The sequence below is a fragment of the Heptranchias perlo genome, chromosome 40, assembly GCF_035084215.1.
Source record: "Heptranchias perlo isolate sHepPer1 chromosome 40, sHepPer1.hap1, whole genome shotgun sequence".
NCBI classification, from domain to species: Eukaryota; Metazoa; Chordata; class Chondrichthyes; order Hexanchiformes; family Hexanchidae; genus Heptranchias; species Heptranchias perlo.
Genome location: NC_090364.1, coordinates 2,191,663 through 2,213,281, shown reverse-complemented (window position 1 = coordinate 2,213,281; position 21,619 = coordinate 2,191,663). Strand labels below are relative to the sequence as shown.

Sequence of the window (21,619 nt, the reverse complement as noted above, 5' to 3'; positions counted from 1 at the left end):
GGCTTTACTCTGCATCTCACCCATGCTGTATCTGACCTGGGGGTGCTTGATGCTGACACAAAGTGGGAAATTGTTACATCTCTTAACGTCCCTCGCCGTGATGAGCTCAGAAATGCAATGCTCCATTAAAACTAAAACAAACAATTACACTGCAAAAAGCAATAGGACTGTTACCATGGTGACAGCAACGTAATGTACAGTAAGGAGAAGCAGCAGGTTCTTATCAGTGTTTGTATAATGCTATTCCAGGATCTGAAAAGTACCCTAGTGATCAGCCCTTGTTGTCAAAGGAATCTTGCAGGCTGGGTTGATGGCCATTTTTTAATTTAAATTTGCCTTTGCAATATATTGCAGTCATTACATTCCGAATATACAGTGTGCATGGTACAGTGTGATAGGTTATGAGCTGTAGAGGTTGGCTTGGCTTGTGACAATTTGCAGGGAGTGGTATAAGGGTTCTGCGTTTGCTGACCGAGTTGGCGTCAAATGGGGTCTCTTTTAAGCAAGGGTTTTGTCCATTGTTTGCCTTTGTGTCTGATAAAGCCACAGTTTTAAAGGTGTGCCATGTGCCTATCAGATCTGTGGACATGTGTGCTCTTACGTCTGACTCAAGCCATTTCTGAGTGTAATAGTTCAGATGACGTGTCCCTAATGATGCAGTGTAATAAGACTGTGGACTCAAAGCAGGAGACTGAGACGTTGCCAAGTTCAGGATCGTTTAAGTCAGGAAGAAAAGCTAAGCAGTTGCAACGTTCTTTGTAGAAACTGGAAAATAGAAGGACTTGCATTTTTATAGCGCCTTGTCACGTCTCTCAGAAATGTCTCAATTGCTTTGCAAGCAATAAATTGCTTTGACGTGCAGTCACTGTGTTGTGTAGCTGAACGCCGCGGTCGTTTTGAGCACAGCAAGATCCCACAAACAGCAATGAGGCGAAAGATCAGTTAATCTGTTTTTTAGTTGTGTTGACCGAGAGGGGAATGTTTGCCCAGGACACCCGAGAGAACGCCTTATGCTTCGAATCGTGGGATCTTTTGATGTCCACTTGAAGCACCGGGGTAGGTAGACAGTGCCTCGGCTTAATATCTCACCTGAAGGCTGACCGTGCAACTCTGCCTTTATATTTGCACTGACGTGTTACCTTGAATTTTATGCACTGGTCCTGGTGTGAGATTTGAACCCACAACCTCCTGACTCAAAGGTGAGCGCTGTACCAGCTGAGTCAAACTGATATTTGGTGCCAAAAAAATTCTAAATCCATCTCCTGCAATGGTTTTGCATGAAGGCATCTGCCCGCTATTAAGCTTCATTGAGGATACAGGGAGGAGGAAAACCTAGAATTGGGTATTGGCAGCTTAGGAGGAATGAGAGGGGAAACTTCAGAGGGGCACTGAGCATTGTAGTGTCAATAAGAGATGAGAAAACGAGTGACTGAGGGTAAAAAGTGAGAGCTGCCTGACGAGAAATTTTTTACAATATATACAACACAGGAAAGGCACCACACTGGCACTGGTATCCGCCGTTAACTCCCTTTTATAACATCCAAGCTGCCTATGGCCCAATCACTTGCACAGATATAATGATTTCTCTAATAAAAATAGAAAATGCTGGTAATACATAGCAGGTCTGTCAGCATCTGGAACGAGAAAGTGCAGGGTACTGTTTCGGGGATAGAGACCCTGAGTTCTGATGTTCTCTGGGTGCTGAATCGGTTTTAAAAAAAACAACTTCCACTGAATTTGAGAACCATCCTCTGTTGATTATTTTTTTAAAAATGTCAATTTTATAATTAAAAAAAACCTGAAAAGCCCTAGATTTTAAATTGGCAATAAAAAAAATTCTTATTCATGTTCCCAAATCCCTCCTCCATTGCACACTCTTCTGAATTCTATCCACTTCACTAATGCTTTTTTTGTTCAAAGTTATTATCAACTAGAATTCCTTTTCATATATTTAACATGGATTTTAAAAAAAAAACTGCATGGTTCTTTATTTAAAAAAATCAACAATGGAAACATAAACCATGAGTTAGCTTTAGTTTAAAGCTGCTTATATTCTCCCTACAATTTGCCATAATCCCATTTTCAGAAGAGCACATTACTTCACAATTTCCATTTCCCACACCAGATATCGGGCTCTTCTGAGTGAATGTCCTTAAATCTCTGATAATGGAGAATTTTGTGCTGGAGACTTGTCCCAACTTGAGTGTGCGTTAAAATTGCCAAACCTTATGGACCCTTGCAGAAAGAAGAGACTGTAATACCATCTGTCTGGATTAAATTGGAATGATCATAAAGTGAAATGATCATAAGACTGGGGTGAAATACTGGTGGTTACTGGTCTGACAGTGAAAGAAAGAAAGACGTGCATTTATATAGCGATTTCACGAGCTCAGGACGTCCCAAAGTGCTTTACAATCAATGAAGCACTTTTGAAATGTAATCACTGTTGTAATGTAGGAAATGCAGCAGCCAATTTGCGCACAGCAAGCTCCCACAAAAACAATGTGCTAATGACTAGATGATATGTTTTAGTGGTGTTAGTTGAGGGATAAATATTGGCCAGGACACCGGGGAGAACTCCCCTGCTCTTTGTCGAAATATTGCCGTGGGATCTTCTACGTCCACCTGAGAGGGCAGATGGGGCCTGGGTTTAATGTCTCATCTGAAAGACAGCACCTCCGACAGTGCAACCCGCCCTCAGTGATGAATTAACATCTCACAAGAAGTGTATCACACATTAAAGTTTGATGGTACTTTATTTCCTTTCACCCATTTCTCCCCGTCCCCCAAATCAAAGCCATATTCAGGTAAATTGTGGGAAATTGTACATTATTCCATGCGTGATGCAATGTTGTCACTAGGATTTCAATAAAGTATAATGTGGGTAAGTTAAATTTTAATATTATAGCCACTTGAATTGAAAACAGCAAAATAATAAAAATAAAAGCACAGCATTGTCATTGCACAACAGGGCAATCAGCATCTAATAGAGTTAGTTAATGTTCTGAGTGGATCCTTCACCAGGGTCCTGATTACTGTTATTCTCTATGTAAGTACATTTGTAAAATTTGTCCTTCCAAACTTGGTTTGTGTCTGCAGAGAGCATTTTGAGCTGTACAACACTAGGTTGAAGTGCTAGTGGTTACCCCTATGTTGCTGATAATAGTGGTGGGAGCAATTTCAGGTGATAAATTCATAGCATCACACAAAACAAATTGCACATCAAAGCTGATTAATTCTGTGTGACTGCTCCTATAGTTTATTGCTAAATAAAACTAGTGATAGCACTGTGATCTCTAATAGCTATTTAAATTCAATGCATGCAATCAACTGAATATTTTGCTACCTTACTCTGCGCTGTGAGTGCTTGCTGTTTGATACAGAGCGGGTTAAACAGGGATCAATGCTGTTTCGAGGTTTATCGATGCTTAAATCTGCTTTTCCGTCTGCCAGGTTGTCCCCAAATACCATGGTAACGCCACACAAGAAGAGCATGCTGGGAACAGGAAACTACGATGTTAATGTAATCATGGCTGCTCTTCAAACTAAAGGTTATGAAGCCGTTTGGTGGGACAAACGAAGGTAGGGACAATCAAAAGGTTGTCGGTTCAAACCCCACTCCAGAGATTTGAGCACATAATTTAGGTTGGCACTTCAGTGCAGTACTCGGTTGGAGGAGCTGCCTTTTAGATGAGATGCTAAACTCAGACCCTGCTCCATCAAACTATTCAAAGGAGTGCAAGACAGTTCTAGTGTCTTGGCCAATATTTATCCCTCACCGACATCATGAAAACAGCGTATCTGGTCATTTCTCTAGTTTGTGGGACCTTGATTTATGCCGGTTGGTTGCCGCATTTCCTTACATTGCTACAGTGACTACTTTTCAAAAATACTTTGGCTGTAAAGTGCTTTGAGACGACCTGAAGACGTGAAAGACATCATATAATTGCAAGTCCTTTCATTCATTCCTAAAATGGGGGTCATTCTTACCCCCTAGGCCACCAGTGGAGCATTAGTCCTCACTATTTAAATGTTTTTTCCATATATAGGAAAAAAGATATGTTGATTCTTTTGCACATTTTTTAAAATAATGGGATCCTGAATGCGGAGCTCCTCGTGTGTGATACAAATAGCATAGGGATATAAAACTAATAGGAACAGATACATGTATAAAATAAGGCCATGGCCCATCTTAGCATTCATCCAGACAAACCCTATTGTCCCCTTCCTATAGGTTATACCTATCAGGAAGGACTGAACAGGCTGGGGCTCATTTCTCTGGAAAGGAGAAAGCTGAGGGGCAACCTGATAGAGGTCTTTAAGATTATGAAAGGGTTTGATAGGGTAGACGTAGAGAAGATGTTTCCACTTGTGGGGGAGACCAAAACTAGGGGCCAGAAATATAAGGTAGTCACTAATAAATCCAAAAGGGAATTCAGGAGAAACTTTTTTACTCAGAGAGTGATTAGAATTTGGAATTCACTATCACACGGAGTAGTTGAGGCGAATAACATAGATGCGTTTAAGGGGAGGCGAGATAAATACGTGAGGGAGAAAGGAATAGAAGGATATGCTGATAGGATGAGATGAAGTAGGGAGGGAGGAGGCTCGTGTGGAGCATAAACACTGGCATAGACCAGTTGGGCCGAATGGCCTGTTTCTGTGCTGTAAATTCTATGTACGATTGCATCCCCACCCCATTGCAGAATCTAATTGCCTTCGCTACTCTTACTGCAAAATACAGCAGCCGCTCACCATTGAATGGCAATTTTATTTCGCAGGCATTTTAATTTTGGTTTTATCTTTTATATCCACAATAACATAAACAAAAAATGTCACAAAATTTGTCCACCCGATTGCAAATGACTGTTCCAGCTCCGCTACAATATTAATAGTGCAATGTCGTGTTGCAAAAATTGCTCTACAAACCAGGGTTGTTCCAGTTCAGTGACACGACTCGTGTTTAATTGCATCATGAAAGTGTTGCAATGTTGCGTGTGTGATCATGAAGTCACGAAACAACTCTCTGCTCTTCTGACTCTTGATCCTCCTTTTCTCTTCAAAATTATTTTACGCCTGACAAAATATAAATGTTTGAGTTACAGCCCTGATGTGCCCCAACAGCTGATGTAATTCGTACTGTTTATGGTTCTTTGCGCCCTCATTAAGGCAAGAGCATCACAAGTCACAGTGGGGCTCCTTTGTGCACTGAGAATGATGCATGCGAATGTAGTGTGCACAGAATCCTGAATTATGTGTCAGAATTCTGTGCGTGAATTCTGTGCGTCTACCTGCAGATTTTGAAAGATATTCTTTTCTGTTCTCCTAATGATACAATGATGATTTACAGGCACAGGCAACCTCCAGTATCCAAGAGGCCCTTGTTTAATTGGAGCGGGGAAGAGCCCATTTTCCTGCCAGTTTACTTTCCTACTATCCTGAAGACATTGACCCATTGCTGGGGAATAATGTCAGGGGCACAGTGACCCTTCGATATTTTACCCATGTGTGAGCCCAGGCAGTGAGTGCTGGCACTATAACCGACCTTGATCCTGTCCTCCCTTGGCATCCACCCGCTCACATTTTCCAGCCGAGCTCATTAGATAGGGAGCCCTGGCTTATTTTCCCCTCCTTTCCTAACGCAGGCACTGAGGCCAATTTTGGAACCCTGACTGTCACCCTAACTGAAAGCAGCTAACTCCACACAGGCTGGGAATTGAATCTTCTGGTCTGCGTGGATCAGTACCACGCTGGCTGGTGCTTTTACCCACTGACCCATCAGTGCAGCTTTTGTATGTATGTATTTCAAAATCATGAAGGGTCTAGACAAAATAAATAAAGAAAAACTGTTCCCACGGGCGGAAGGGTTGCGAACCAAAGGACACAGGTTTAAGGTGATTGGCAAAAGAACCAAAAGCGATATGAGGAAAAACTTTTTTACGCAGCGAGTGGTTAGGAATCTGGAATGCACTGCCTGAAAGGGTGGTGGAAGCAGGATCAACTGTGGCTTTCAAAAAGGAATTAGATAGGTACCTGAAGGAGAAAAATGTGCAGGGCTACGGGGAAAGAGCGGTAGAGAGGGACTAGCTGGATTGCTCCTGCAGAGAGCCGGTGCAGGCTCGATGGGCTGAATGGCCTCCTCCTGTGCCATTATGCCTCTATGATACGTGGCTCTACATAAGTGAACGCTTCTACCTGAAGATGAATTTAAAATTCGGAAATAGTTTTCCTTCTACATCAATTTGTCAGATAATTCCTGTTGAATACTTTTTTGCCAGAATTTAGTTTGCTGTTTCAGCCCAAATTATATGAAGCCACCTGCTAATGTAAACTCTTCTACTTCTGTCATCTGTAAATGAAAGAACTTGCATTTATAGAGCGCCTTAACACACCTCTCAAAAATGTCTTTGTCCCCTGATTCTATTTTGCGTTTCTTTCAGAGATGTTAATACCATTGCTCTTTCGAACGTGATGGGCTTTATTATGAACATCCCCTCCAGCTTGTGTTGGGGTCCCGTGAAGCTTCCCCTCAAACGGCAGCACTGGATTGGCGTGCGTGAAGTCGCTGGAATCTACTACAACCTCGACTCGAAGCTGAAACTGCCAGATCAGATCGGCAACGAGGACGAACTCAGGTGAAGTGATCACGGGGTCAATAGTCCGAGCTCAGTTGTGTCCAGTACGGTGTTAGATGTATACGTGTGAAGCAGGTAATGCTGGCGCATAACATATCAGTTAGACAAACGGTGATTCCCTCCTCCAAGTGAATGTGAGTGTGTGGACATCAGGTGCGTACGCAATTGGATGGGAATGTGATGCCCTCCACAGTCAGATAGCCTGCTGGCACTTGCTGTCAAGGCTCATGCCTGAATAAGGTAATGGGGTTGTACCACAGTAACAGTGTCAACACCATTCAATAAGATCATGGCTGATCATCGACCTCAACTCCACTTTCCCGCCCGATCCCCATATCCCTTGATTCCCTTAGTGTCCAAAAATCTGTCGATCTCAGCCTTGAATATGTTCAATGACTGAGTATCCACAGCCCTCTGGGGTAGAGAATTCCAAAGATTCACAACCCTCCGAGTGAAGAAATTTTACCTCATCTCGGTCCTAAATGGCCGACCCCTTATCCTGAGATTATGACTCCGAGTTCTAGACTCTCCACCCAGAGGGAAACAGCCTCACAAAATCTAATGTGCTGCCTCTCTAATTTTGCCCTTTGTCTCCTGACAGTGCTGATTCTTGCTGGGGTCAAGTCCCACACTCACCGGCAGCCACCAAGTGACCATTTTTCATGTTAGAGTCCATACACTGAGTGGCAGCAGATCATTTATCTGTTGGGTGGATGGAGGGGCATTGCAGAGAATCCCAATCCTGTCCTTGCCAGGAATCCACACGCACATTCCAACAAGAGTCACTGGCCACCCCTCACTAAATTACACATTCTCTCTTGTAAGAGTAGCCATATTGGATTCTAGGCTGTGTGTGCTTTTTTTTAATTCATTCTCGATTTGTGGGCAAGGCTGGCATTCATTGCCCGTCCCTGGGTTGTCCTGAGAATGTGGTGGTGGTCGCCTTCTCAAATCACTGCCGTTGCTTGTAGCAGTTTGATACAAGATGGGTTCGTCAGGGAATTCCTTTTCACTGCATCCCATCCCGTTTAATAGAAAACGACCTCTACAGAGGCAGCAGTCGGGGTGTGACGGTCACCCTTCGTGCCCCTGGGGTTAAGAGGGAGAAATTGGCCTGGGTTCCTGCTCCAGAGACACCATCCAGCGACTCCCCGTTGCATAGTTTGCGTAAACGAGGGGAAAGGGTTCAAATCGGATCCCATCTGAATGGAAGAAAATGAAGTCAAGCTTGAAATATTGTAACTCCCTGATCTTGTGTAATATAAATATCCACGGCACGTGAGAAAATCTGCTGCACGGTAACCTCCTTGCTGAATGTTTTAATGAAAGAATATAATTTAAGACCATTCTGGCTCACAGACCATGAGAATGCCACGTTCAACCACCAGTCTATCAGAGCTTAGCTGGGGCAGTGGTTCAGTGCCAAATCGACCTTGAGTGGTGGAAGGAAAAACCATCTTCCCTGATCCCATTCCTGCTTTAATATACTTGCATTTACGTAGTGCCTTATCACATCTCAAATTGCTTTACGCAATGAGTTACTTTGCAGTGACTTGTGTAGGCGATATGCCTCAAACGGGGATGTGATCGGGTTTGGTGTGATGTGATGCCTTCCACAGTCAGATAGCCTGCCAGTGCCATGGTCCACACACGTGACTAATGGCCGCTCTGCGCCCATTAGAAGTCTACCCCAGTGAAGAAGCCAGCAACTTCTGGAAAGATGGGGTTTAAAAAAAAAACAAATTTGAACAAACAAGAGTGAACACAAGGCAGTAATCTCATTGGGCTGTCGGAGTGTGAGAGCACAGCAAAAGTGATATATAGCAATCGTCATAACTGTTTGATTATTTGAGCCCCTTGATGTGTTCCTGCCCTGTGTTCAGCATGAGCTGTAAATTTGTACAATGTATTGATGCCCTCTTGTTTATTTTTAATCTTCACACAGAAAGTTTCTGAAACACCAGCTGAGGGGGAAGAACTGTGAGCTCCTATTGGTTGTAAGTGAAGAGGTTGAAGTTCATCAGAGCTGGAGAACAGATGGCTGACTTTGTAAATCCCAATCGAACTAACCTTGGTAGTCACTACAGCTCCACATTCAATGGACAGAAGCAAAATTCTTAAACCACAGTGACTATATCAGTGGAAAAGGGTTCTTTTTAGGTCTGCATATCTTTAAAAGACTTGGTGACTTAAGTATTCTACAGAAGAGTTGGTGCTTTTTTAAATATATAAATGACTCAAAGTGCGAAAAACTTTGATGAGGGACGATAAGTGGATTTTTGTTTGTTTTGTTGCTTAAAAAAGAAAAAAGTGTAAAATATATAAATATCAAAAATGGGGGGGAAAAAATTGTTGTTAGATGTCAAAGTAAGTCAGAAATATATGGGGCCAGGTAAGCCTTCAGGTCTGGGGCCAAGACTAAATTAAATGAAAATTTCAACTGAGCAACACAAGCTATTGCATTAAGGCCTGACTAGATGCCTTGTTTCTAGACAGTTGTTGCTTGATTTGCCCCCCCCCCCCCTCCATTCGACAATGGCTTGCTAATGTTTTCTTACTAGGTCATTAACACTTCCACTCACCTAAACCAAAAAAACATTGTTGGCGGTTGTGTTGCTGACATTTAGGTCATTGGGACGAGGTCTGTGCTGGTCATGATGGCCTATTTTTTGACATTGTCCACTTTCTCTACACACACAGCAGCCTGTGTGACTTAGGAGGCCTCGACGTGACAAATCAAGTTTTAAAATTAGTGTATTGGCTACCTGTTTGTTAAAATGGACACTAAAGGGTTTAAACATGGTGGCTGCATTGACAATCTAGTCAAGGGTAGACAGCACTGTTGAGATCAATTCAAAACCTGTAGGTATTGATTTTCCAGTTTGTGTTGCAACTTGAGAAAAGTTCGTACTGCCTATTACTGCCAATAGATGTGTCTCTGTGCTATTCAAATACCCAACAGTACTCCACACTAGTGACATCCAGGGAGTCGTTTAAACTATCTCGCTGACTTCAATGGAGAGTAAATTCAGGCGGGGTCTAAAACCAGCGATGCACCCGATCTCGTCGGTTTCCCGGACGGGTGGGTTAGGTTAGAAATGCCCCCTCCCCCGTGTCAGAAAATCCATGCGCAATTGGAACCAGTGGTAATTCATATAAAATAAATTTGGACTGACACAAATCTAAATAATATAGACCAGATAAGATAACCTACAGCACAAAATAGGGTTCTTGGGCAAGCAGACTCTCTTTTGGCACCTTAATAATTGTCTGGACAATCTATTTAAAAAGTGCAAGGATTTGCTGGGAATTTCCAAATTCCCCAAATTGTAGAATTTATTGGCTATATTTCACAAAACTTAAAAAAAAAATATCTAAATGAAGTTAATTTATATTTAGCTCATCAGACACCCCAGTCACTGCATCTGCAATTATTAATTCAAGGATTGGAGAAAGGAGTTGGGCTGCACTGAAGGTTGAACATGTCTGCTTGCACTAGGGGTTCGTGGATAGACCTGACACCTAAAGTCCCCTTTTCAACTTGACCTGTATCTCTGAGAGGAATGTTCTCCGCCACCACGTTTTTGTAGTTTAATATATTGGTATCAAGTTCAGCAGTAAGATCAGACATTGAGGGAAAAGGGGGAGCAAAGTTCCAACAGTGGAATCATTCCTTTTATTGCTCACTGTTCCCTACTTCTGACTGCTGCGAATGTTCCTCGACAGTTTCCTTTTCCTGTAAACAGTGTGACTCTGTGAGTTTAGATCAGCTGGGTCGACTTGATTTTATATTAAGGGTTCTAGTTAAATGACACAATCAAAGACTCCATTGCACTACATGGGTGGGCTTTACCCAGGATGTGACTAACCCACGATGTTGTCAATAACCCACCAACATGGACTAAATGAGAGAGTGCAGGTTGCTCTGATTGGAGGAATAAGAAACTGTTCATGAACCACAGTCTCATTCACCAGTTGTGATGTGATTGGCCTCAGGTGTTGCAGTTCTGTTTTAAAAAGGCTCGCTCTTCAGCTGGGTATGTTCTGTTCTGACTGTGACAGCTCTGGGATTGCCAAGTCACGACCGGCATCCCTGGAATTGGCCATGTTCTTATTACCTACCAAATGTCACCACCGCTCAGTTACCGGGCCACTTAGCTCCAACGTAATGCTCGTATGTGCTGAAAAAGTGACTGCTGTACGTCCAGAAAAAACTTTCCGTTGGTGCCCGAATGGAGGGCAGGATTGTGGGTTTCAATGGAAGGATGAGATTAGCGGACTGAATGGCCTCCCTCGTCCATTCTTTGTGAAATCGCCTTAGCTTAACTGCAAACTAAAATTGGAATAAGTAGACGTGTATGGTTTGGCCAATGCAGTTTAATTTGAATTGGCTAGAAACTAAAGTGATCTGAATTTCACGGCTGTACTTCAGAAAACCCAAGGATGAGAAAAGGCTATTCAGTTCGCCAAAGTTCACCTCTCTGGCACAAACATTAAACAGCAGATTCAACGGTGATGAGAATTTCTGCAAGGCCTTGAGTTCAGACCAAGAAAGTGATAGTTTGCCAGCACGCCCTTCCACTTGTGGCTAACCAGGTAGAATCAGGCAGGTGATCTCTCAAACCACAGGTTCGTACGTTGAGTTCCAGATTAAAACTGGTACTTGGACTCATTAGGCCAAGACGGTTAACGTTCCACAAGTTTTCCACCAGGCAACTAAGCGGACCTTTGCAATGGCTCAGGGTGAGGTGGAGGAATGCGGAGTGACTGGTACCTCGCTACCTGGCCTGGTCCTCATCTTGTTCCTAAGTCCTGAAAATGTAAACAGTCTGCGTTCGAATCTGGCGACTGCTTGAAAGAGAGGAAAAATCAAGCAGGCAGCTGTGCGAAGGTAAGAGTGCGTTTATTGGAACTTAAATTGGGAAACAGAGAGGGGAGGGGGGAAGGAATGCGGTGCGATCAGGTGCAGTGTCCAGTTTAATTGCATGATCAACAGTCCAATGCTGAGTTGACATTTTGGAAAGAAGTGATGCATCCAAATTTGAAAACCTGTCAACACTCCAAAAATGAAAGGTAGGGGGGAGTAAGACGTTCTGCCACTGGCACAGTACAGTCGCATTTACAGGGAACGCTGCTGAAAATTCTAAGCGGGGATTGTCATAGCTGCATCAACATTTTCCCAACTAGTTTCAGACTCCTGAAATTTGGATCGGAGAATCTGAATGCTCTCTCGTTTCGGAAGCTGAAACCTAACAAGGATCAGGTATTGCTATGACTAGCGAAGATGTGAAAAATATATTGACGTTTACTCCAAATCCTTAAATCTACCACCCATCCGACACACTGAGATTTTTTTTTGCTAACTGCCCAAAGATGAATAGAGAAGGGGAAGTAAAACTGGATGCTTTTCTATTTCCATACTTTGTCATCACTAACATGTAAATGGAAAGATTCCTTGCACTTGACCAGAGTAATACTAACATCCTTTTTCTCAGTAACTGGAATGGTGAATGTTCAGGTCTGTGCCGGGGTAGAAATTTTCATAGGTTCAGGTTCTGCTTTTACACGGGATGGAGTCAGGCTCTGGAGACGGTATCTGTACGTTGTGGGGGTTTGGGAGACAGTATCTGTAGGTTGTGGGGGTTTGGGAGAATGTATCTGTAGATTGTGGGGGTTTGGGAGACGGTATCTGTAGATTGTGGGGGTTTGGGAGAATGTATCTGTAGATTGTGGGGGTTTGGGAGACGGTATCTGTAGATTGTGGGGGTTTGGGAGAGGGTATCTGTAGATTGTGGGGGTTTGGGAGAGGGTATCTGTAGATTGTGGGGGTTTGGGAGACGGTATCTGTCGATTGTGGGGGTTTGGGAGACGGTATCTGTCGATTGTGGGGGTTTGGGAGATGGTATCTGTAGATTGTGGGGGTTTGGGAGACGGTATCTGTAGATTGTGGGGGTTTGGGAGACGGTATCTGTCGAATGTGGGGGTTTGAGACGGTATCTGTAGATTGTGGGGGTTTGGGAGACGGTATCTGTCGAATGTGGGGGTTTGAGACGGTATCTGTAGATTGTGGGGGTTTGGGAGACGGTATCGGTAGATTGTGGGGGTTTGGAGACGGTATCTGTAGATTGTGGGGGTTATTAAGTAAAAAATGTAAGTAATGCAATGTTGCTTTTTTTCACTCCTGAGGAGCAGTGCCCATAAATCTCTTGATGCCTGTAGTTGCAGAAACCCAACACTGCAGCATTTCTGGATTTGACCAACTTGTAAAATGTGTTTGTTTTTTTTGGTACAGACCAGCACTGAACTGGAAGGAAAGCATCTCAGCCAATATAGTGTTTCATTTAGGTGGTGGATTATTTTGATCCTCTCATTTTAGGAGGGGTGAGGGGGTGGGGTGGGGAGATTGTTGAGCTGTCCAGAGAATTGTCCAAAGTTTGTTGCATTGGTAATCCCAAATCGGCCGTTGCTGCTTTCTCCCACTAACCAGATTGGAGCAAACAAATTTAGGAAAACAGAGACCCTGAACAGACACCAGCCCATTTGCAGACATCCAACGTGGGCTTCATTAGTGTGTGTCTCTACTGCCTCTGTTAGCACTTTAAAAATTAAAATAACTTTATTGCATTGCTAACACAGAATCTGGTGTGATTGCAGGCAGAAAGTAAATCGATTTGTATTTTTGCATTATTCCACCCTGATGCTGTTTCTTACACAGACCTCCCTTGTATTTGGGAGAGGAATGAAAGGTGCAAAGCTATATAATAAACACTATATGTTTTGGGTAATCGTGAGGATAATTTTTATTTTAAGATCCTCAGGCCACAGAAATAAATTAAGAGTTTCTGACCTGCCAGCCTTGTGATCCTTTCTTCATCCTATTTTGTGTTTTGTCTACTCAAATGAAAAAAAATACATATTGTTTTAATAAAATCTTCCATCAATTTGTTTAAATATGAAACTACTAATAGTTTTTGTGGCCTTAATGTGTAACTTAAAAGAATTTGACAGTGTTTAAGAAAAGTCGCTATTAAACTTTTCTTGGCACAGACTTCAGTTTCTATCTCTTTCTTCCAACTGTAGTCAGTCTTGGGGACAGTCTGCCATGTCTTTTAATATATTTAATGGGTACAATTACGGGTTTGATTGGAGGCTAGCAATTACCTTGGCCGTTATTAGGGGCGAACACTTACCTTGTTTTTATAACTTACCTCTGCTATTTTAATAGCAGTCACCCGGTCTGGATGGGATGCATCCGAGGTTGCTGAGGGAAGTAAGGGTGGAAATTGCAAGGGTACTGGCTATCTTCTTCCAAACATCCGTAGATACGGGGGTGGTGCCAGAGGACTGGAGAATTGCAAATGTTACACCCTTGTTCAAAAAAGGGTGTCAGGATAAACCCAGCAACTATAGGCCAGTCAGTTTAACCTCAGTGGTGGGGAAACTTTTAGAAATGATAATCCGGGAGAGAATTAACAGTCACTTGGACGAGGGTGGATTGATTAGGGAAAGCCAGCACGGATTTGTTAAAGGCAAATCGTGTTTAACTAACCTGATAGTTTTTTTGATGAGGTAACAGGGAGGGTAGATGAGGGCAATGCAGTTGATGGACTTTCAAAAGGTGTTTGATAAAGTGCCTCATGGTAGGCTTATCATCAAGATTGCGGCCCATGGAATAACGGGGGCAGTAGCAACATGGATACAGAATTGGCTAAGGGACAGGAAACAGAGCGTAGTGGTGAACGGTTGTTTTTCAAACAGGAGGGAGGTGTACAGTGGTGTTCCCCAGGGGTCGGTGCTGGGACCACTGCTTTTCTTGATATGTATTAATGACTTGGACTTGGGTGTACAGGGCACAATTTCAAAATTTGCAGATGACACAAAACTTGGAAGGGTAGTAAACAGTGAGGAGGATAGTGATGGACTTCAAGAGGATATCGACAGGCTGGTGGCATGGGTGGATATGTGGCAGATGAAATTTAACGCAGAAAAATGCGAAGTGATACATTTCGGTAGGAAGAACAAGGAGAGGCAATATAAACTAGAGCGCGCAATTCTAAAAGGGGTACAGGAACAGAGAGACCTGGGGCTATATATGCACAAATCGTTGAAGGTGGCAGGGCAGGTTGAGAAAGCGGTTAAAAAAGCATACGGGATCCTGGGCTTTATAAATAGAGGCATAGAGTACAAAAGTATGGAAGTCATGATGAACCTTTAAAAAACACTGGTTCGTCCACAACTGGAGTATTGTGTCAGTTCTGGGCACCGCACTTTAGGAAAGATGTGAAGGCCTTAGAAAGGGGGCAGAAGAGATTTAATAGAATGATTCCAGGGATCAGGGACTTTAGTTATGTGGATAGACTGGAGAAGCTGGGGTTGTTCTCCTTGGAACAGAGACGGTTGCGAGGAGATTTGATAGAGGTATTCAAAGTCATGAACGGTCTAGACACGATGGGCCGAAGGGCCTCTATCCGTGCTGTATAACTCTAATAGATAGAGAGAAACTGTTCCCATTGGCGGAAGGATCAAGAACAAGAGGATATAGACTTCAGGTGATTGTCAAAAGAACCAAAGGTGACATGAGGAAAATCTTTTTTACACAGCAAGTGGTTAGGATCTGGAATGCACTGCCCAAAGGGGTGGTGGAGGCAGATTCAATCATGGCCTTCAAAAGGGAACTGGATAAGTACTTAAAAGGAAAAAAAATTGCAGGGCTACGGGGATAGGGCGGGGGAGTGGGACTAGCTGGATTGCTCTTGCATAGAGCCGGCGTGGACTCGATGGGCCGAATGGCCTCCTTCCGTGCTGTAACCTTTCTATGAATAACACTGACCCATAAACAGCTTAGCACCTTGGACAGAGGACTGTCATACAAACTCGGTAAGCGTTTGTCCACTAGTCTCACCGGTAATTTATAGGTTCGCAAAGTAGAATTGGAGTGATTAAGATAGCTCAGATTAATATTGCCGCTGCGTTTTGAGTTCGATGTTTACGCTCCAGTGAGGGAGCGGTTTCTTCGGTTTGCTCCCCTGTAAGTTTTAGGTTCTGCGAATCTGTAGCTAAGAGAGCGGGAGGCCTGTGCATCCAAACTTCCGCCAGTGCACGTGTCCTTGTGCTGTGTTTTCATCTGTCTGGGCCCTAAGCTCTGCAATCCCCTCCCTAAACCCCTCTGCTCCTCTCTCCTCCTTTAAGTCACTCCTTAAAACCTACCTCTGACCAAGCTTTTGGTCACCTGTCCTAATATCTCCATATGTGGCTCGGTGTCAGATTTTGTTTGACAGTCGCTCCTGTGAGGCGCCGTGTAATGTTTTGCTATGTTCAAGGCGCTATATAAATGCAAGTTGTTGCTGTTGTCACCCAGTGTCAACGCTGTAATTGGATTTTTCACTCCTGCAGCGTGACTGCGCATCTCTGCTGGTAATACTGGGGCTAGGCTCAGAGCTGAGCGAGCCACTTCAATCAGTTCTCTAACCGTTCATCCTTTTCTTTATAAATCAGGTGCAGACCTTGTTTACTTTCGGGTGATGCATTCCCCTCGGAGGGTTTATGCAAGAGGAAACCTTATTAAAATTTTAAGTAATAAATATTCTGAGAGCGAATTTGAAAAAAAACCCACAGAAGTAAAAGAGAAAGTAACACTAGTGCAAAGATTGCTTTCAAATGATGCGACATTGAGCTCGGCCTGTATAATGTTGAATTTAGCTAGCGCTGAGTCAGATATTGCAAATTATACAGTGACAGTAACTATGGAGTCAGTGTCATAGCATTCCATAGTAACTCCATGGAGATATGCAAATTGCAAATCCTTATACAAAGTGAGTGGCAAACTGGAGGCTGCAGAGAGCAAGGCAACACAATGGAGCTTTGTAAGAAGCAAGTTTATCAAGTGGGCCTAGTCACATTGTCATAAATCACAAGTTCAGTGCTCACGCTGTTTATGATCATCAGCTGCTCCCTGAGATTTCAGTGAGTGAGGTAATAACAGGCACACGTGTGCATATAGAATCTTACAGCACAGAAGGAGGCCATTTGGCCCATCATGCCTGTGCCAGCTCTTTAAAAGAGCTATCCAATTAGTCCCACTCCCTTGCTCTTTCCCAAAAGCCCTGCAAATTTTTCCTTTGCAAGTATTTATCCAGTTCCCTTCTGAAAGTTACTGTTGAATCTGCTTCCACCGCCCTTTCAGGCAGCGCATTCCAGATCATAACAACTCGCTGCGTAAAAACAATTCTCCTCATCTCCCCCCTGGTTCTTTTGCCAATTATCTTAAATCTGTCTCTTCTGGTTACCGACCCTCCTGCCAGTGGAAACAGTTTCTCCCTATTTACTCTATCAAAACCACACGTGATTTTGAACACCTCTATTAAATCTGCCCTTAACCACCTTCTCGCTGTAAGGAGAACAATCCCAGCTTACATAGAATTTACAGCTCAGAAACAGGCCAATCGGCCCTACTGGTCTATGCCAGTGTTTATGCTCCACATGAGCCTCCTCCCATCTTACTTCATCTCCCCCTATCAACATATCATATTCCTTTTTCCCTCATGTACTTATCTAGCTTTTCTTTAAATGCATCGATGCTAATCGCCCCAACCACTCCAAGTTCCACATTCTCACCACTCTTCTCCGGCCTCTCCATATAACTGAAGTCACTCATCACTACAGGTCAGTCATCACTATTGAAACAATGCCTGTGCAATAATTGGCTATCAGCGTTATGAAAATAGGAACAGGAAGAGGCCATTTAGCCCCTCGAGCCTGCTTCATCTTTCAGTTGGATCATGGCTGATCTGCACCTCAACTCCATTTCTCCACCTTTGCTCCATATCACTTGATACCCTGGCCTAACAAAAATCTATCGATCGCAATCTTGAAAGCTCCAATGGACCCCCAGCATCCACCAAAGGAAATAGTTTCTCCATATCTATCCTATTGAATCCTTTTAACATTTTAAACAGTTCAATCCTCTATTCTCAAAGGAATACAAGCCAAGTTTATGTAATGTATCCTGATAATTTAACCCTCTAAGACCCGGTATCATTCTGACCCTCTAACCCCCAGTATATTTGCTGAGAATGTTGGATCGATATTCCAAGCTCGAGCTGTATTATCCAGTGGGATTCGTCCCCCTGCTTTGGACAGGCCTTTGGGTTGGCTTGGATCTTCTGGTCTAGAGGTGGCGTTGGTTTGGGATTGTTAGGGGAATGGAAATCCTTCTCCTGGTGTCCTGGCCAACATTTATCCCTCAACCAACACCACCGAAACCAATTGGGACAGATTTTGCTCAGAAATAATGGCGTCTGAACAACGCACGCTGTTATTAATGTGCAAATCAGCCAGCAACTTGTAGCGAGGAAGAGATACTCTGTGAATTGCGAATCGCTACAGGTCGCTGTCCAATTTGCTCTGCTATTAGCTTTGCGAAAATGGCACCTCCCCGTGATTTTCATGAAGTTGCTGCATTTTCACAATAATTGACCATTAAACTTGCCACAGCAAGTTAAGTTAATTAACTAACAACCTAAGTACCCTTTTAATGAGGTGATAACTGCCAATCAACCCCTCTTGCCCAGAAAGTAAACAATTATAAGTGTGGAGTCTCATTCCTTCAGGTTGTGACTTGTTATAGGAGATTTGAAAAATGTCATTTTTTCTTACTTTTCCCTTCTGTCTCTTTTTCTTTGTTAATCCAATCTTTCTTTTCCTCTCTCTTTCTCTTTCTGTATCTGTCATTGACATTGAAATCACCCTCCTTCTCAATCCTTCCTCTGTTTATTTCTCAATCCTTCCTCTGTTTATTTCTCAATCCTTTAATCTCAATGGTTAAGGAGATACCCTGTTTGTCCTGTTGTTCACCAAGGTCCCAGATGCTCTGCTGCCCTCGCTGCGCCATTAACAGCTCGCACTTCCAGCAACTTTGTGGGAAAAAATTTTCAAAACCTAAACATGTGTGAATAAGTCTTAACTAACTGGGCACGGCATGAGGTGTGCCACTCCAGCAAAGTATGGCCCATTATCTGGTCATTATCATATTGCTGTTTGTGGGCCCTTGCTGTGCGCAAATTGGCTGCTGCGTTTCCTACATTACAACAGTGACTGCACTTCAAAAGTACTTTGTTGGCTGTGAAGCACTTTGGGACATCCCAGGGAGGTGAAAGGTGCTATATAAATGCAAGTGCTTCCAAATGATTCAGAAGGGAGTTGCCACTATTAATGCCATAATTCAATTTTTTTTCATTCATTCTTGGGATGTGGGCATCGCTGGCAAGGCCGGCATTTATTGCCCATCCCTAATTGCCCCTTGAGAAGATGGTGGTGAGCCGCCTTCTTGAACCGCTGCAGTCCATGTGGTGAAGGTGCTCCCACAGTGCTGTTCGGTAGGGAGTTCCAGGCAGTGGGTTATGGCAGCTGCCTGCAATTTTTTGACAGAGAGAAAATATTAATATTTTTCATTTCTGATGCACAAACGTTACTCAATTGTTGAAAGTTTAGTTGTGAGAAATGATCTCCATGTCACTGTATCAGAACTAAGTGAAACTCTGCGACAGGCATGTAGCCAGTTCCTGATCCAGGATGGACGGTTCAGGTTGGGAGATGTCCTGCGTGTTTTCCAAAGGGAAGGGAGAAAAGATCAGGGAGTGTTGGCCTTGGTCACTGCTTAGGGTATTTAAAAAGGACTAAGATCCAACCTCTGCAGAACACACGACTTATCCAAGCTATCAACGCCAAATAGTGAGCATTGGGCAGAGGCCCAATCCTTGCAGTGATCAAGGGCTTCACAACAGGACTGCATGACCTTGTGTTAATCATTAGACACACATTGGCCATTGATTTAAAAAAAAAGTTTCATTTTGTGATAATGAACATACTAAAAAGAAAAATACCAAAAAGGGCACTCCTCGTTTACAAATTCGTCCAAGGTCTCACCCCACGGCCTCTCTGCACGCTCCCTTAGGCTCGTGCACTCCCTGACTATGCATTTCTGTGCGCTTCCTGCAGTCTCCCCTTTACTCCATCATTGGTTTCCGAGCCTTTAGCCACTGCGGCCTTTTCCCTAAACCCCGCTCTGCCTTGCCACCTCTCTGCTTTCAGAAACTTCCTCAAACCTATCTCCATCACCGCACCTTTGGTCACCTCTCTGAACTCTTCTCCCAAGGAGTCTGTTACTTGTCCATCTTCCTTTGTGAAACACCTTTGGATGCTTCACTATGTTAAAGGCCCTCTTATAAGTTTGGGTTGTTGGTGCTTGGTTGATTATCTTATCGCAGTGTAGCCAGTCTAGAAGCAAGCAGCGTGCAATGCAAGCATTGGTGATGGGAATGATTGCACCAATGACTGGAATGGTTGCAACAGTGATGATGTTTGTGTCAACAAAGTTACAAGATTGCACAGAATCATAAAAAACTTACGGCACAGAAGGAGGCCATTCAGCCCATCGTGTCCGCGCTGGCCGAAAATGAGCCACCCAGCCTAATCCCACTTTCCAGTATCAGGTATTACATAATATATAAAATGAAACATTGTAAAAATGAACACTTGGAGAACCTTGTCTGGTAGTTGTAATGTCCATCTGGGCTTGCGCCTGTGTATTTTTAATGAATTTTCAGTATGTGTCACATCTTCCTTATTGCCGAGAAGGTGGTGGTGGGCCTGCTACATGAGCCGCTGCAGTCCCTGTGGTGATGGTGTTCCTACAACGGTGTTAGGTCGGGAGTTCCAGGATATCGAAGGAACGGCCGATATATGTCCAAGTCAGGAGGGCGTGTGAATTGGAGAGGAGCTTGGAGGCGATGGTGTCCCCAAGGCATTGCTACCCTTGTCGTTCTCAGTGGCTGAGGGGAATTTGGAGGTAATGATGTTCTCCTGATGTTGCTGCTGTTGTCCTTGATGTTGCAGGGCTGGGAGATGTTGATGGGGTAACCTTGTTGAGTTGCTGCAATGCATCCTGTAGATAGTACATAATGTAGCCACAGTGCACCAATGGTGGATATATGAGTTCAGCGACAAGGGCGTCTATCAAGTGAACTGCTTTGTCCTGGATGGTGTCGAGCTTCTCGAGTGTTGCAACTGCCCCCGTCCAGGCAACTCTTTGAAGACCTTCCTTAAAACTTTGACCAAGCTTTTAGTCACCTGTCCCAATATCTCCTTCTGTGGCTCCGTGTCAATTTATTATCTGATTACGCTCCTGCGAAGCTCCTTGGGATGTTTTACTACGTTATAGGCGCTATATAAATGCAAGTTGTTTAAGTGTGTACACCCGAAATGTTAGCCTGTCTCTCCATTTTTCAAATGCTGTCAGACGCGCTGTGTGTTTCCAGCATTTTCTGTTTTTACATCAGATTTTAAACATTTGGCTGCTTTTACTTTATTTTAATGACTTGAAGCTGGCGGCACACTGTCTTCTATCTTTTATTAGTGACCCATTTTTTGAAAAAAAATAAGACATCATTTTAATTTTTTTCCCCCAACACAAGAAAAATGCATGTTTTAATTTCAAACCAAACATTTTTTTTGGTGTGTGGGGGGGGGGGGGGTTGGAAATTATACAATAGCTGCAGTAACACTCACAATCAAAGTTGCACCCAGATAAAGAAACAAAGGATTTATTTCTCTCCTGCCTTTTCTTAATAAATAGCGAAAAGCATTTGCTTCCTAAAGCTGTGAAGAACCCCACTGTTTTATTAATTCGTGCAATTTACTGCATTTAAAAGTCTCCCACTGGGGGGGGGGGGGTTTAAAAAAAAATTCGATATTTGCAAAATACACACCGTGCGATTAATTTATTTTTAGTTTATTTTATTTTTGCATCCGTCTGGTTTTTTAATGCAAGCTTTGCAACTGGATGTCACTTTCTCGGATCCCGGGGGGGGGGGGGAAGAAGGTTCTGCGCCGTGACGTCGGGAGGGAGACGCGCGCGTGCACGGGGTGGTGGTGGTGGTGGTGGGGGCGCGCGCGCGCCGGCGGGAGCGAGCGATGGGGGGGGGGGG

General features: G+C 43.6%; 1 protein-coding gene across 2 annotated transcripts in view; it reads left to right on the top strand.

Moving 5' to 3' along the window:
- josd1 (Josephin domain containing 1) overlaps positions 1–21,619 on the top strand; it is a 39,019-nt gene that overhangs the window by 5,569 nt on the left and 11,831 nt on the right. The window contains exons 2-5 of one of the 2 annotated variants that reach the window (XR_010958721.1): positions 3,454–3,582; positions 6,441–6,635; positions 8,581–11,526; positions 20,271–20,481. Coding sequence is in view for 1 of the 2 variants with exons in the window: in XM_067974315.1 (XP_067830416.1) it covers positions 3,454–3,582; positions 6,441–6,635; positions 8,581–8,680 (424 nt within the window). In the remaining variant the exon portion in view is untranslated. Of the gene's footprint in view, positions 1–3,453; positions 3,583–6,440; positions 6,636–8,580; positions 13,482–20,270; positions 20,482–21,619 lie in introns of those variants that run through there. The other variant, XM_067974315.1, reaches the window with a different exon arrangement.